Raw genomic sequence first — 15,218 nt, 5'->3', positions numbered from 1 at the left:
GGCAGAAGAATTACAAACAAACATTGTCATACTCGAGATGATCTAGGCAAAAGATCACCCTCAAAGTCAGGCATAGCTCAAACCACTCTGCCATAGTAGTGCATGGTTCATTATAGGCGTGTACTTAAATCCATACCACTCACTTGAAAGCTGTTTCGTTTGATTCCATGTGTGTCTTATCTCAGATTGCCGTTTGAGTTGAGAGCGATATTTGAACTTTCCAGATAAATAAAATTCTAATTGTGGGTTAGTACCTGTGCTGTAGCATTACATCTATATCACTATTTTTCCAAAGTATTTAGAACAGCAGAAACAGTATGTCTTAGGCATTTTGGGAGGTACACTTAATGGGCGTTAAGTGCCCCATCCGCAAGATGGCAGCTTTGATTAGCTATCTTGAAATGAGAGGATGAAAATAGCACATTTCAGATGCTACCTATTTCAGTGAAAGCAGGAGTAGGGTTGCCAGGTGTCCAGGACACCTTATCATAAAGGGACCCTGGAGGCTCCGGTCAGCACTGCTGCTTAAGTCCAGTCAGCACAGCGGGGCTAAGGCAGGCTCCCTGCCTGCCCTGGCTCCACGCTACTCCCGGAAGCAGCCAGCATCTCTCTGTGGCCTCTCGGTGCAGGGGGTGGCCAGGGAGGCTCAGTGGGCTGCCCCTGCCCTGAGCACCAGCTCTGCAGCTCCCATTGGCCAGGCACAGCAGCCAAAGGAAGCTGTGGGAGCAGTGCCTGTGAGTGCAGGCAGCATGCAGAGCCCCCTGGCCCTTCCACCTAGGAGCTGAGCATGCTGGCCACTTCCAGGAGCTGGCTGAGGTAAGCACCACCTGGCTGGAGCCCGAACCCTCTCCTGTACCCCAACCCCCTGCCCCAGGTTGGAACCCCTTCCTGCACCCTAACTCCCTCTCAGAGCCCATACCCCTCACCCCCTCCAACCCAGCCATGAGCCCCCTCCCACACCAAAACTCTCCTGGAGCCTGCACCCCAACCCCCTGTCCCAGCCCTGAGTCCTCTCTCGGAGCCTAAACCCCATGCCCCCTCCCATACCTCAACCCCCAGCCCTGAGCCCCTTCCTGCACCACAAACCCCTCAGTCCCAGGCTCACCCCAGAGCCTGCACGCTCCCCGCAGCCGGAGCCCTCACCCCCTACCACATCCCAGCCCCCGCCCCAATCCGGTGAAAGTGAGTGAGAGTTGGGGAGAGCAAGCGACAGAGGGAAGGGGGATGGAGTGAATGGGGGCACAGCAGGAGCAGGGCCTCGTGGCAGGGAGTGGGGCAAAGGTGCTCAATTTTGTGCAATTAAAAAGTTGGCATCCTTAAACAGTAGCAGCTCATGAAATGGCATTTACAGCAATGTAATTATTATTAAACATTTATATCATGGAAGTGCCCAACTGCCCAGCTAGGAAGAGGATTCCTTTGAGTTTGCTGCTGTCCAGCCCCTAGTACGAGGCAGTCGCTAAAGGTCTTACAGTCAAGATGGAAAGGTGCTTTTTCTGTATTTATGTTTTAACTTTAGCCTGTTTTTTCCCATTTATTTTCACATACCCCCCCCCTTTTAAAAAACAAAAATTCTGCTACTTTCCTTCTTTTGGGGTTTAAACAACTGGAATGTTTAAAAACCCATCTGAAAACTTTGCCCCTGTCCATTTTCTGAAGAATGTTACCCGCTGCCTCTTACTTTTAGTCATTGTATAATGTCAAGTGATCAGGTTTTGTAGCTCCCCAGACCCCTCAGCAAGGGGACTGTACCCAAAGAGAAGAGACACCCCACTTGGAGCCCTCTCGGGGCCATGCCACAGTCCTGCACTGTTGACTTCCTAGCAGCAAAGGGGAAGCGGCGTTGCCCCCACTACCCCCGTCACCCTGGCAACCTTTCTCACTCAACCAATGGGAGGAAGGAAAACAGCAGCACTCTCCAGTAGCTAATCAGAGGGCAGAAAACAACCAGGCAGACTGCAAGCAGCCTCTGACCCAGGGCAGAGCCCCAGATGCCTGGGAAAGCAGGGTGGAGGCTATGAATAGCCTGGCTGTCCCACGTGGCACAGACCAGCTGCTGGGAGAGAAGATCTCCCTGCAGCCTGCCAGCACAGAGTTGCCAGACCCAGCAAATGCCCAGTCTGTAACCCAAGCCTGCAAAAAAGCCTCAGCGAGAGACAATCCACTCCTCCTCCCCCTAGCCTGTCGACAACAGGAGGAGACAGCCCATCTCTCTGCCACCACCTGCAGCCTGCTTGCACTGCAGCCAGCCCACACCAGATCTAAGATTTTAGATCCAGAGCCCTGGCCGGCTTACAATGAACCCATGGGTTACAAGCTTTAAAAACTGTCAGCACCATTCTAGGAGGGAATAGGCAGTAAGCCTCTCTCCAGCAATCCCCAGGGAGGACCTGCTTGTCTGCATCAGGTCCTGACAGCTCAACCAGAAAAGGAGCCTGAATGAGTATCCTGTATTATAGTTAGATATGTCATTAGGGTTCAATCTTTCCCCATTAAGGCATGTTGCAGCTGCACAATGACTTTCATCTACATGGATCAAGACCCTGCATTGCCAACTCCCAGTATCATAACCTTACCAGTATGAAGTGTGTATCCATATGCACCACCTGGGAACCTGAGACATGGGGACAGATGGCACAGAGGGGGATGGTCCATGACTCCACAGTGGCTCCCCACAGCTGCCTGCACAACTTTCCTGACCCGGGAGGGAAGCCTTGGGGGACAGGGACACAGGCCAGGGGCTCAGGCCCCCTGCACTGGGGCCAGGTAGAGGGTCTGCCATTGCTCCCCACAGCTGTCTGCCTGTCTCTTAACATGGCCGGGCTGCAGCTCTGAAGCCCTTCTTCCCCCAGCCAGAGACAGGTTGGGAAGAGCTGAGGGGCAACTGTGGGGAGCCTCGGGTTGCCAACCCTCCCAGTTTTGCTAGAGTCTCCTGGAATCAGGCCCTATCTCCCAGAGGCTCCTGCAGCCAAACCGGGAGATTTGGGGAGTTAACAGTCTGGCAGCAGAGTGGGGCTAAGGCAGGCTTCCCGCCTGCTGTTGTTCCACATCGCTCCCAGAAACGGCCAGCACTGTTCTTGTGGCCCCAAGCAGAGGCTGGGGGTCTTCACACGCTGCCCTGAACCCAAGCACCGACTCCTCAGCTCCCCTTGTGTGAGAACTGCAGCCAATGGGCGTTGTGGGGAGCGCCTGTGGGCAAGGGCAGCATGCGGATCTTTCTAGCTCCCCTTCCCCCCTACACACCTAGGAGCTGCTATCAGAGGGATGTGCCAGTCACTTTCTGGTGCCGGTGCCATCCCCCTCACCCCAACCCCCAGCCCAGAGCCCGCACCCAAATTCCCTCCCAGATCCTGACCCTTCACCACTTCCCACACCCAAACTCCCTCCCAGAGCCACACCACATCCAGGATCCCCTCTTGCACCCCAACTCCTTGCCCCAGCCTGGTGAAGGTGAGTGAGGGTGAGGGAGAGCGAGCGACAGAGGCAGGAGGACTGGAGTGAGCAGGGGGTAGGGGTCTCAAATAAGGAGCGGGGGTGAGGGGGGTTGGGTTTGTGCCATTAAACAGTTGGCAACTCTAGGGGAGCCTGGGTCCCTCCACCTGTTCTGGGTGTGGGGATCTGGGACACAGGCAGGGGGCTACCTTTCTTTCCACCTCAGGTGGGGCCCCCTGCCTCCCACACTTTTGTGAGAGCTCCAGCACCCTTGCCCTGGACTGAGGCTAGTGGGGGCTGTCCTGCATGCAGGGATTCCGGGTGGCTAGAACTGGTGCTCGTGCTGCCCACCCACCAGGACTAGGGGCTGTGCTGCCCGCCCACCCAGCTCTCCAGGGTTGGGGTGGGGTGTGCTCAGCTGCCTACCCGCCCCCCAGGCATTCCAGAGCTGGGGAGAGGGGAAGGAGAGGACGCTCTGGGATCTGATGGGAGGCAGGATGGGCAGGGGCTAGCTTGTAATAAACTAACTAAAGATATTAACTAGGAAAAAGAGTTTTTACAGATTAAAGCAAGCAAGTGTATATACAAAAGGTGCCAGAGCTGTAGCAATCTATCAGCACTGAATGGACTTACCCCTGGTCAACCTTGGGGATCTCTGCTGTTTTGTTTCTTTAACTCCAGGCCTTGTGAGAGTCCAAACAGAAAAGGGATGACAAATCTTGATGTCAACTATTTTTATTTCCCTCTTTCAGCACTTCAAACCCATAGGACAACTGCCCCCCACGCATGGAGACAGCCTTAACAAAGCTTTTGTCCCATGATGGTCCACTTAATTTTTGATACTCCTTTTGCATTTGGGGATTGGGGGGGGGGGGTACTCTTCCCATCTGAGCTCACAAAGTTCAGAGCAGGCATTGTTAGAATTATAAAACAAACATATTTTACCTGTACCATGGAATACAGATAAGTGAGATTAATGCATGTAGCAATTAACAAGCATTTCATAGGGTCTTATCACAATACATTTTGATAATACTCCTGGGGGAATTTTGGGCCAAATAATTAAAAACTCTGTACCTAATATTTTAAAACTCTCATATTTTATTTGTAAAAACACCACCATATAATCAGGCCAGTTTTAATTATTTTGGTAATTTATTTCAAAATACTTAGCAACTATGTCTGTAACAATAGAGATACAAAAAAATTCCCCCAGGAGTAGAGAATTAAGGAAACCTTTACAACAACCCAGTTCCTTTTCCCTTCCCTCTTATAGCCTGGGGGCACCCCCCCACACACACACCCTATCCCCACTCCCACCCGAACCCAGCTGCAGGACACTCTCCCAGCCCAGACACCCACCTGCACCCTCTGCCCCTACACCCTCCCCCAAATCCGCCATGCACCCCCTGCCCCCGAGCCAGAGGGAAAAACAGGCTGATGCTGGGTCCTGGGCTTGTACGGAGTTTCCTGCACACAGCCTTTTCCTTCAGGGCATTCTGGGAACCCTCCAGCTTTCTCCTTCCGCCCACTCCCCCGACCAGCAGTGTTGTCTATTTGCCAGGTTCAGTGTCCTGTAGTGATGGCCAGCAGCTCGGTAGCCCGTTTCTGTGGGCAGAACAGGAAATGCTGCACATAATGTTAATTTCTGCACACATTCTGCAAAGATCCCAGAATTCCCCAAGGAGAACTATAAGACAAGTATCTGTTTTGAGCAAAACTAACACAACAGGTGAGCTGTTTGTCAGTTCTGAGTTAATGCCTATGGCCTTGGCCACAGCTGGCACTTGGTTATATATTACAGGTATTGCTAATCAGCGTAAGCATTTAATGCTTTTACTGACTGTATGTTTCTCTGTAATCAGATCCTTACATAATATTTATAGTTACTGTTTTCAATTTGTTAGCTTGCTTGAGTTTCAGTTATTTGTGAATTCAAGTGTGGTAGCCACTGCCTTAATGTGGTTAGCCCCTTGTCTCACTGGAGGCCCCGCCAAGTAGCTTTATTCTTTAGCACACCAGGAGGAGGAGAGGAACGCCTACCATCAGCACTGAAGTGAGCTCAGTGACTGAAACTTGGACACTATCCAAAGACTGTGAGCTATCCCACTCCTACGTGTACATCATATACTAAGCTGGTGCTGAGAGGACGTTACAATTATGTAGACTATAACCCTCAGCAACAGAGATATGTGGCCTATCTGTGAATGTGGCAAAAATGCAATACATGCACATTGACACGATTAACAAAAACAGGATGCAAACAGATTCACAAGGCTCAAGCTGTAGATGGAGTAGATACATTCAATTATCTGGACTTTTACATATGCAACCAAAACAACTGTTCCAAAGTGATTGGAAGATTAGGAATGGCTCGCTCAGCCATGGCCTCGCATCTCAAAATGTACAAAGGTTCGACTGATGAAAAGAATTTTTTTCATAGTGACTTACAGATGTAAATCATGGGAAATTAATGCTGCTGACACAAGGAAATTAAAGCTTCTGAAAGATGTTAGAGCTTCTTGCATACCTGCTGGACTGAAAAGAAGATGGATGCTGATATTATCAATATTATTGTAAAGGAGCAGATCCTGCTGTCGAAAATCAGTTGGTGCAAACTTATGTACTTTGTCACATCAGGCTAGAGCTGGAAATAACCTTGAGAAAGATATCATAGTAGGGGGTGATCAGCAATGAGATGGATAGATTGTGTGCAGCAGATCACAGGGAGCTCAGCTGCTAGTGTGCAAAGCTAGCAGTGGCTCAAGGCGGCTTCCGAAAATTCTGCTGTGATGTCACCCATATTCCTTTCCTTTGTAACCCTCAGAATATTGTTTTCAATTTTCTTCTTTCATCCCCCCAACAACCCGTAGAAACTCATTCCTTCTCTCCTTTCTCCTCTTAATACTTTACTCACCCAAATGACACTGTGATGTTTCAGTTGAATAGAACCTCATGGAACCTTCCCCAAATCAAGATCAGGTGTTCACAATAAAAGCACCGTCAGTGACGATGGTCTAAGCTGTCCATGCTTGTGGAGGAGGAGTTGCTGCTGCTTGATTGTTTACAGTATGCAATGGAGGAATCAGTTGCTAGAGTAAACCCAAATTCTGGATTTCATTTTCCATTTCAGGGATGGGCAGTCTGGAAAGGTAACTGTGGATGATTATGGTGCTAGAACTGGTAAATCACCTGGCATGATGAGACAATTGAACATCAATGGAGATCTGTACATAGGTAAGTGACCAACATTGTAGACTGTACTGGCCCTCTGAGAACCCTGCATGCTAATGATTAAAGCATGTAACTAGATGCTGAGCTCTAAACTTCTTTTAACAGCTGACTCACTATGAGTTGTGATGGAAGGGATTAGCTTCCCAATTTACTCTATCAGGCTCATCACAATTGTATTTTTGAGTGCCTAAGAAATGATATTTAAAAAGAAGGAAGAACACCATTAAAAACCAGCTGCTGTATTAGAGCTGCTGCTTCCTTTTATGTTAGAATAGGAATCTAGTACTGTAGTGTGGTTTACCTTTTTTAAAGTGGAAATAAGGAAGCACATGTTCTTCTAGGAGTTACTCATTCTTGATCACACTCTGTCTCTCCTAGGTGGCATGAAGGAAATAGCATGCACACAAACCGACAGTACATGAGGGGTCTGGTGGGGTGTATCTCGCACTTCACCCTGTCAACAGACTACCATATTTCACTGGTTGAAGATGCCACAGACGGGAAGAATATTAACACCTGTGGGACAAAGTGACAAGAGAAGACTCTCCACGTGGAAGGACCATTGTGGGATGTGTATTCGCTGAGACCAAGATTACCGATAAGGCCAATGCTTTGAGTTGGTCATGGAGGAAAGAACCAAATTGAAGGGAAATCATACAACGGGAGACTGTTTCCCACTCTCCTCCTTTTCATGCTCTGTGACTAAACCAAACTGAGTATTTTGTGTAGGAAAGGTCACATTTAACCATTAAATGTTTAGTGAACACTGAAGATCATACATCAATGCAAATTACCAAGAACAGTGTGATGTAATGAGTGTTGTGATTCCATAGAGATTTTTTTACATATCCAACAGAACAGTATTGAAACATATTCTTTCCAGCTTACAATGACTATCATCCAACTAACATCTTTTCAGGATCTGTATCTATGCATTCAAATTTCTATCCCAGAATAAGCTGATCTTTTTCCATTCATTGCAGTGTTCAAGGTTATGTTCCATCCTGTGTAAATAACAAAAACCTATATCTCCTGGTTTCAAAACAATGTTGCTTGCTGAAGAGGATAAATTCTTAATATTAAAGTCTACTTTTTTATAGCCAGCAGCAAAATCAACAATCCAATTTTGTAGAAGTAATTTTGTACTTGTATATTTTTATAGCTGCAGCAAAAGAACTGATCAATTAGCATAATTTAAAATTTAGGTGTAAGACACTTAGCTCTTTGCACATTTTCCTAAAAATAACAAAACAAACTGTGTTTTTAATTTGTTATATAAGGAAGTTTAATGTCTGTATTATACGGTGTCAGTGAAGATATTTGTGAATTATAACCAGTTTTAAATCTGACTTTTTTTGTAAATTTTGACAGTTAAAAATTGTACATTCATGAAGCTTTCATGGCTTAAACAGATTAAAAAGGTATAAAATTCTCTTGCTACTGTGATATTTCACTATTAGTATTTATATATCTCATCTCACACAAAGATCAGACTGAGTGAGCAAGAGCACCTAGCGAGCGCAGCCAACAAATAGTTCATTTTCCGTGCATCAAATCAAAACATATTCAACAGTATTTGTCAAACTGATGTTTATAGTATCAGCAGAACAGACAGAAAACGCTGCAGGGAGAGGTTTGGAGATTTGTCATTTTTGTTTTGCTGTGTTCATATAAAGTAGAATAGTGAGCCATGAACAAACCAACAAAAATATGAGGCAACACATATAATGATGTGTCCCTTAAAGGCCACCATATCGTGGTAACTCAAGAACCCTAATGCTACTGCCAGAATCAGTCAGTATTGCAGTCACAGTTATAGAATACTAGTCAGCTACTGGAGTTCTGCCAAGGAAATGGTGCTGGATCTATCGACAGGAGAGGAAGACGGATGTAAATATTTCCAGAAGACAGTACACAGTAGAGTGCACTGACGGGAGCACACTGACTCAGGTGGATTTCCAGCCTGGGTACCTGAACTTTTAATATAGGGCTAGGGCCATTCAAAAACCTAGTGAACCAAAAGAGACAAGATAAAATAGAAAATTGTTCTGCTAAAATACTAGATTAGTTACATGAAGATATTTTGTAAGCCAATACACCCTTCAAGTAGTACTTCTTTAGAAGGTGATGTAGAAACAGGCATTTAAGCAGGTTTCTGCTGCATTTTATTGGGAACATGGAGATGTCAATTGGCTCTGAGCCTCCTATTCCTATACCTTAAATATATGGGATCATTTATTAAGAGTGACTCTGTGTAGTCTCTGTGAGGCACAGCTGTTTGGTAAGCACTACATGATGTTTTTATCGTATTTTCTTTTACTTTTTTTCATCTGGTTGCTTCCTCTCTCCTTTCAACTCTTTCACAAAACCTGGAGCCCTGTTCAAAGATCACCACCTGGCAGGAGATGACTATGTATTTTAAGAAAGTTTATTACAGAAAAGGCCACCTCAGGACAAGGAGGTACATTGGTGGAACAGGAGCTGGTCTTTGAAAAGTGTGGAGTTGGTTTTTAAGAAACTCCCATGTTTTTAGTGTGGGAGGCCAATAGATATACGCCACAAACTGACAAACACTCATAACTCAGATTGCCTCACTCGCTATGTGAGAACTCTTGAGTTGCCACTGAGCCTCACCCATCCAGCTGAGCAGATGAAGCATAATAAGTAACACTGCTGCACTGGCAGATGCTGTGCATACTGTAATACTTGGCTCCTTTAAAGCGGATTTCTTTTGGGCAGCTTTAATTTTAAAGATAGCCTCCCTCACCCCTTGAAGAACAGAGGTGAGAAATCAAAGGCCCCTTCACTGCAGTGAGAGCTACCTACCACCACTAAAGCTTCCAGCTTTTCGACTTGTCACACATTCTTGTTGGAATTCCAGCTGCAGTGGGGTAGCAGTGACATGTTCAGCTCCATGGTGACTGGGGGAGAAGCTGCGTGGTGCTCAACACTGCCCCCTATGCTTGCTTAAGGAGTGATACTGCCAGTCTAAAAGGAAGTGATGGCCTCCTTGGCTGGAAGTAAACTGAGAGGAACAAACAGACTTTAAGAGTAGAATAAAAAGGGAGGATTATTTGGGATCTAACTTTCACATCACAGGCTGGGAAAGAAGAAAAGGTACCTTCCAAAGCAGTCATTCTCCACAGGAAAACCTGACGCATGCTCTGTCAACTTGTTGCATTGACACAGCTGTGCCCAGTACTTGTGGTTGAGTTAGTTTAAAAAACAAATCAAAAACTATCCAGCACAGGTTACAAAACATGGTAGCTTTGTGTGGTGAGGGCAAGCTGTTAACACTCCCACTTAACAAGAAACTGTGACTGCTTCAAGGTTTTCCTCCACAAAAATTCTGGGCATACTAGCAGCTCAAATACTTTTTCTTCCTTCAAGTTTTAGGACTTGACAATGTAATCAGCTTGCTCCATAAATAGCCTGGTATAATCGGTACAGCAGGGAAAGATAAACAGCTTTTTCATGACTGCTTTCAACCGCCCTTGGTTCACAGTAACACATTTCACTTGAATCTGACATATAGGCAGACCCCGGACTTACAACACAATTGATTCCTGAAAATCACTTCTTAAGCTGAAAAGGGCGTAACTCGAATTTCCCATAGGAACAATGTTGACTTGAGTGTCGTAAAGTCGAAACTGACATCGTAAAGTCAAAACATGATGACAATTTATAAATGTCGTAAATACCGTTTGGTGTAACTCAAATGTTGTAAAGTGGAGGACTGCCTGTACACAGAATCATTGCAGAATATCATGTAATATTAACACATAATCATAAATTAAATGCTACACTTCATATCTTTGGGGCCAGTGAAGTGTGTCTTTTTGAGCTTTAACATGGGCATAATACTTCAAGCATCTCCAGATAGGGGGATCTGTCTACTTTCCAGCCCCTATATGCTATGCAAGGGGTGTAAAGGGTCAGAACACAGTCCAGAATTGGGCCTATAGCTTGATAAATGCAGAGCACGTGTCTTGGGCCTAGATTCAGAAAAAGATTTACGTGCCTAAGGCCAATGTTTAGGAATCACAGTGGTTCTTAGAATTACCACTCTGCTGCTACCTAACCTGACAGGTGCTTACATTTCCACCAGTGGGCACACTCAGCACCCCCGAAATTCTTGCCACTGCCCCACAGTTAATGAGCCACTTGGAGCCCTTGCTGACTCCTAAGCCATGGCAAGATTCTCAACATAGGCATTCGTCTGCCTGTCTCGCCAGAAGGGCCCAATCCTGTAGGAGATTCTACAGCACACTTAAAAGACATTTAAAAGAGGTGAAAATGTTTGTGGCTGTCTGGCAGGTGTGTTTAAGAACATAAGAATGGCCCTACTAGGTCAGAACAAGGGTCTATCCAGCCCAGTATCCTGTTGTCCGACAGTGGCCAATGCCAGGTGCCACAGAGGGAATGAACAGAACAGATAATCATCAAGTGATCCATCCCCTGTTGCTCATTCCCAGCTTCTGGCAAACAGAGGCTAGGGACACCATTCCTGCCCATCCTGGCTAATAGCCATTGACAGACCTATCCTGCGTGAATTTATCTAGTTTATTTACCTATCCAATAGCCTGGTGGGAGAGTCAGGCTTAAGTCTCTTCTCCAATAAATCTTTATTTAAACCAAGTGGAATATCTCCAACAGAGAGCCCCACCCCCAGAAAGAACCTGGTGGTCAGGGCACTCAACATAGTATGTGGGTTCAAGGCTCTCTTCCAAATCTGGCAGAGCACAGATTTGAAAACAGCTCTCCCACATCCAAGGTGAATGCTCTAACCCCCACATCCCCCCTCCGGATTGGGTTGACCAGACTTAGACACCTAGATCTGGTGGGGGGGAGCATGGCTGAGATTTCCAAGTAGAGGGTGACACCTATTTCCAGATGCCTAAGCCCCAGCACCCTAGGCATTAGGTGCCTGGGGATCTTGGCCCAAACCTCACTCCTCTCATCGTTCTAACATTCCACGTCTCTTGAACGGAATGCCCCACTGCAACCAGCAGACTGGCCTCCTGCAGCTTTGTGGCACTGACCCGGTCTTGCCTTAGTGGACGTTTCATACCAGTTCTTCTCTGCCCTATGCTAAGTACACAATAGTCCTTGACATGCACGAGTAGCCAAAAGCTAGACATAAAGTAGACTGGTGACATCAGGAACACAGGCAAAGGCAGGGTCTTGCTCCTCCATAGATTTGCTACTCACCTGCCCTCCCAAAAGGCAAAAATCATTTCCCTTCTTAACAGACCCTCCTGAGTACCTAGCACCAACTCAGTTTCTAGGAGACATCTATTTGGGAATTAGCTGAGTTCATAGTGGTTCAGGCCTGACACTCACAGAGCAACTCACGCATAAGCAACACAGAAGAACATCAAGAGAGAGAAAAACAGGCAGAAGAAAACAAAACACAGACAGGGGGTACCAACACATATTGTGAGTGTGCCTTTAGTGCATGGCGCTGGCACACAAAAATTAACATGGATTCAGAAAGCAAGGCACTTTATGGCAAGCAGCTGCTGGGACAACGTTGCTTTTATTTAATTAACTTGGCATGAGTGATTGTTTTTTAATTAAAAAGCACTCTGTGTTTGTAACAAATTTACATTTGGAAACAAACTACATCACGCCAGACATGCTGTCTACGTAAACAGGGCCCAGCTGTGGGCACCTCTGCTAGCTATATCAGTTACAAAAACAGACTGCATCACTTTTTCCCTTAGGATGCAAGTCTCCAGCATTGTATATATAGGGTTACCATATCTGAACATTCAAAAAAAAGGACACTCCACGGGGGGAGGAGGGGTTGGGGTTGGGAGGTTGTCATATAACCTGGTCCCAGATTTGGACCTTAGCGTCCAAAATATGGGGGTTAGCATGAAAACCTCCAAGCTTAGTTACCAGCTTGGACCTGGTACTGCTGCCACCACCCAAAAAATTAGAGTGTTTTGGGGCACTCTGGTCCCCCCGAAACCCTTCCCTGGGGACCCCAAGACCCAACCCTTGAGTCTTACAACCAAGGGAAATAAATCTTTTCCCTTCCCCCTCCAGGTGCTCCTGGAGAGTGCACAGAAGCAACCTCCGTGAATCTAAGCAGAGGGAGTCCACCCTCTGTAATTCCAGTCCTGGAAACAAAAGCACTTTCCTCTTCACCCAGAGGGAATGCAAAGTCAGACTAGTAAATCTAACACACCCAGACCTCCCCCTGATTTCTTCCTCCCACCAATCCCCTGGTGAGCTGCAGACCCAATTCCCTGAAGTTCCCCACTAAAGAAAAACTCCAACAGGTCTTAAAAAGAAAGCTTTATATAAAAAGAAAGAAAAATACATACAAATAGTCTCTCTGTATTAAGGTGACAAATACAGGGTCAATTGCTTAAAAGAATATTGAATAAACAGCCTTATTCAAAAAGAATACAATTCAAAGCACTCCAGCAACTATAAACATGTAAATACAAAAGAAAAACCTACTTTGTATTCACAACTTGGAAACAGAAGATTAGAAAGCAGGAAATAGAAAAAATCCTTCTCTAGCTGAGAGAGATTCAGGCAGAAGACAAAGAACAAAGGACACACACACAACAAACCCTCCACCCAGATTTGAAAAAGTCTTGTTTCCTGATTGGTCCTCTGGTCAGGTGGTTCAGAGTACTTCTTTCCAGGTGAAAGAGACGTTAACCCTTAGCTTTCTGTTTATGACAGAGGTGTATTTGCATCAGTATCTACCAACTAGCGTTGTATTAATGTGTTATTATACTATTATATATGCTGTGCGCTACATGTCATCTATATTGAGTATATATATAAGAAAAAGTGATATGGCCTCAAAAGTGAAATTTAATTACTTAAAGTTTACTGTACTTCTTTATATGTAGTGAGTCCTTTCCTTTCACCAGTTCTTCAGTTTTCTTTCTCCTCATGTGCCCACACATATGTCTCTGTAGATTGCATTTTTCTCAGCAGTGGCTGATTGCTCTTTAAGACTGCATGGAAGTCTTTACAAGAAGTTTGTCTGAAGTTGTACTGTACAAGTAGAATTCCTTCCAGTGACTCAACATTCAAATTGTTCCTTTCCTCTGTCCACTGACTTTGCATCAGTGAAACAATTTTCTCTACATTTGCATTGTGAGAAGGAATAGCAAAGAAGAACGGTGCAATCTTTAACAGTTCTGAATGACACTCAGTGGTTTTAGATTTCTCAGAATATTTGGTCCACTTCCGGTGTGCTAGCAAATGATTACTGAACTCTTCATCACTGTTGCAACTTTCCGTAAACTTCTTCAGGTGCTGACCTGATCAAAACACTTTACGTCATCAGTTTGCACTCCCTTATTGATCAGGTGCTTGATACAAGGTTCCACATCACTCCAATTCGGTATCTCACTCAGGGTAATCCACCTGAAAGAAGAGAAGTCTTCCAGGGGTCTAAGCCACTTCTCCAAATATTCTAAGCATCTGCTGTACATATTATCTGCGTTAGCACAGAATTTGTCATGCCCTTCCATGCGCTTATCAATTCCTTCCATGCGCTTTTGTGCCAGTAGTCACTTAACTTTCAGGGACATAAAGTTGTGAGTCTTGTGTTTAAGAAGGATAGTATGAACCGAGTTAAAACTTTTCAGCACTTCCATGACAGAATTGCCTTCCTTTTTGATTTCTTGGATGTAAGTTTGGAATACACTCATGAGTCTAATCCATGTGCCAGAGGTAAATCTCACTTAATTCATACTCGAAAAATGTCTTACACATTGTGAGTGATTTGTCCTGTGGCAGAAAGAATGACTTCAAGGCCGGAAACATCTGTGTTAGCCTTATAATGTCTGGAAATAATGACAGCCATAGTGTCTTGCTATGAGAAAGCAGCTTTCTGTAGTCAACATCAACAAACTCACAGAACTCTGTCAGCCGCTCAGTTCGGACAGTGTAGATATGAAAGTACTGGTAAATTTTAAAAGTAATGGTCTCAATGTCAACGTTCATTCTTTCTGCTGCATGGTGAACGCGGTTGTTCAAAATGTGTGCTAGGCAACCCACACCAATTAATGTTCTCTTCGGCAACAACTTCTTTAAGTTTGCAAACACATTCTTCCATCTTCATCACACTGGAGTCCTCCAAACATTGGATTGCAGTTGTCACCTGTAAATGCAATACACTTCTCAAACAAATCATTTTTTTCAAGTGTTTCTTTTACTTAATGAGCAATCGTGTTGGCAGTCTCATTAGGTGTGTTCTGGACCTCAATCAGTTTTGACTGCAAACTGCCATTCTTCCAGTCGAAATATTGAATAATTAGTGGAAATATTTTCACCAAACCATGATTGCTTCTATCTGTAGCTTACTGTGGAGTTGCTATGTCATTTTCTTCAAACGTTTTCAGAACAACATCAACAGAATGCGGTGCAAGTGCAGAGATAACAATTGCTTCTGTCTTGGTTCTAGCTCTTGAAAATTTCCGTGCTACTTCAGAATCAGGGAATGTGAGCTTCAACAAGACAGATGTGCCCTCCATTGACTTAAAGCTAGTATGATGCTTAATGGTGTGAAATGC

General features: G+C 45.3%; 1 protein-coding gene and 1 long non-coding RNA gene across 2 annotated transcripts in view; both read left to right on the top strand.

Moving 5' to 3' along the window:
- Positions 1-8,098, top strand: part of EGFLAM (EGF like, fibronectin type III and laminin G domains) — a 138,021-nt gene extending 129,923 nt beyond the window's left edge. Inside the window, 3 exon segments of the mRNA XM_030567711.1 lie at positions 6,566-6,669; positions 7,045-7,062; positions 7,065-8,098. Of these exon segments, the coding sequence (XP_030423571.1) occupies positions 6,566-6,669; positions 7,045-7,062; positions 7,065-7,198 (256 nt within the window). The 3' untranslated portion in view covers positions 7,199-8,098.
- A 6,147-nt stretch (positions 8,099-14,245) lies between these two features.
- LOC115653276 overlaps positions 14,246-15,218 on the top strand; it is a 54,827-nt gene continuing 53,854 nt past the window's right edge. The window contains exon 1 of the long non-coding RNA XR_004000895.1: positions 14,246-14,376. This is a non-coding gene — a long non-coding RNA (uncharacterized LOC115653276). The remainder of the gene's footprint in view (positions 14,377-15,218) is intronic.

Source organism: Gopherus evgoodei, chromosome 6 (assembly GCF_007399415.2).
Source record: "Gopherus evgoodei ecotype Sinaloan lineage chromosome 6, rGopEvg1_v1.p, whole genome shotgun sequence".
NCBI classification, from domain to species: domain Eukaryota; kingdom Metazoa; phylum Chordata; order Testudines; family Testudinidae; genus Gopherus; species Gopherus evgoodei.
The sequence above is the reverse complement of the archived record's forward strand: the minus strand, read 5'-3'. Positions and strand labels throughout refer to the sequence as shown.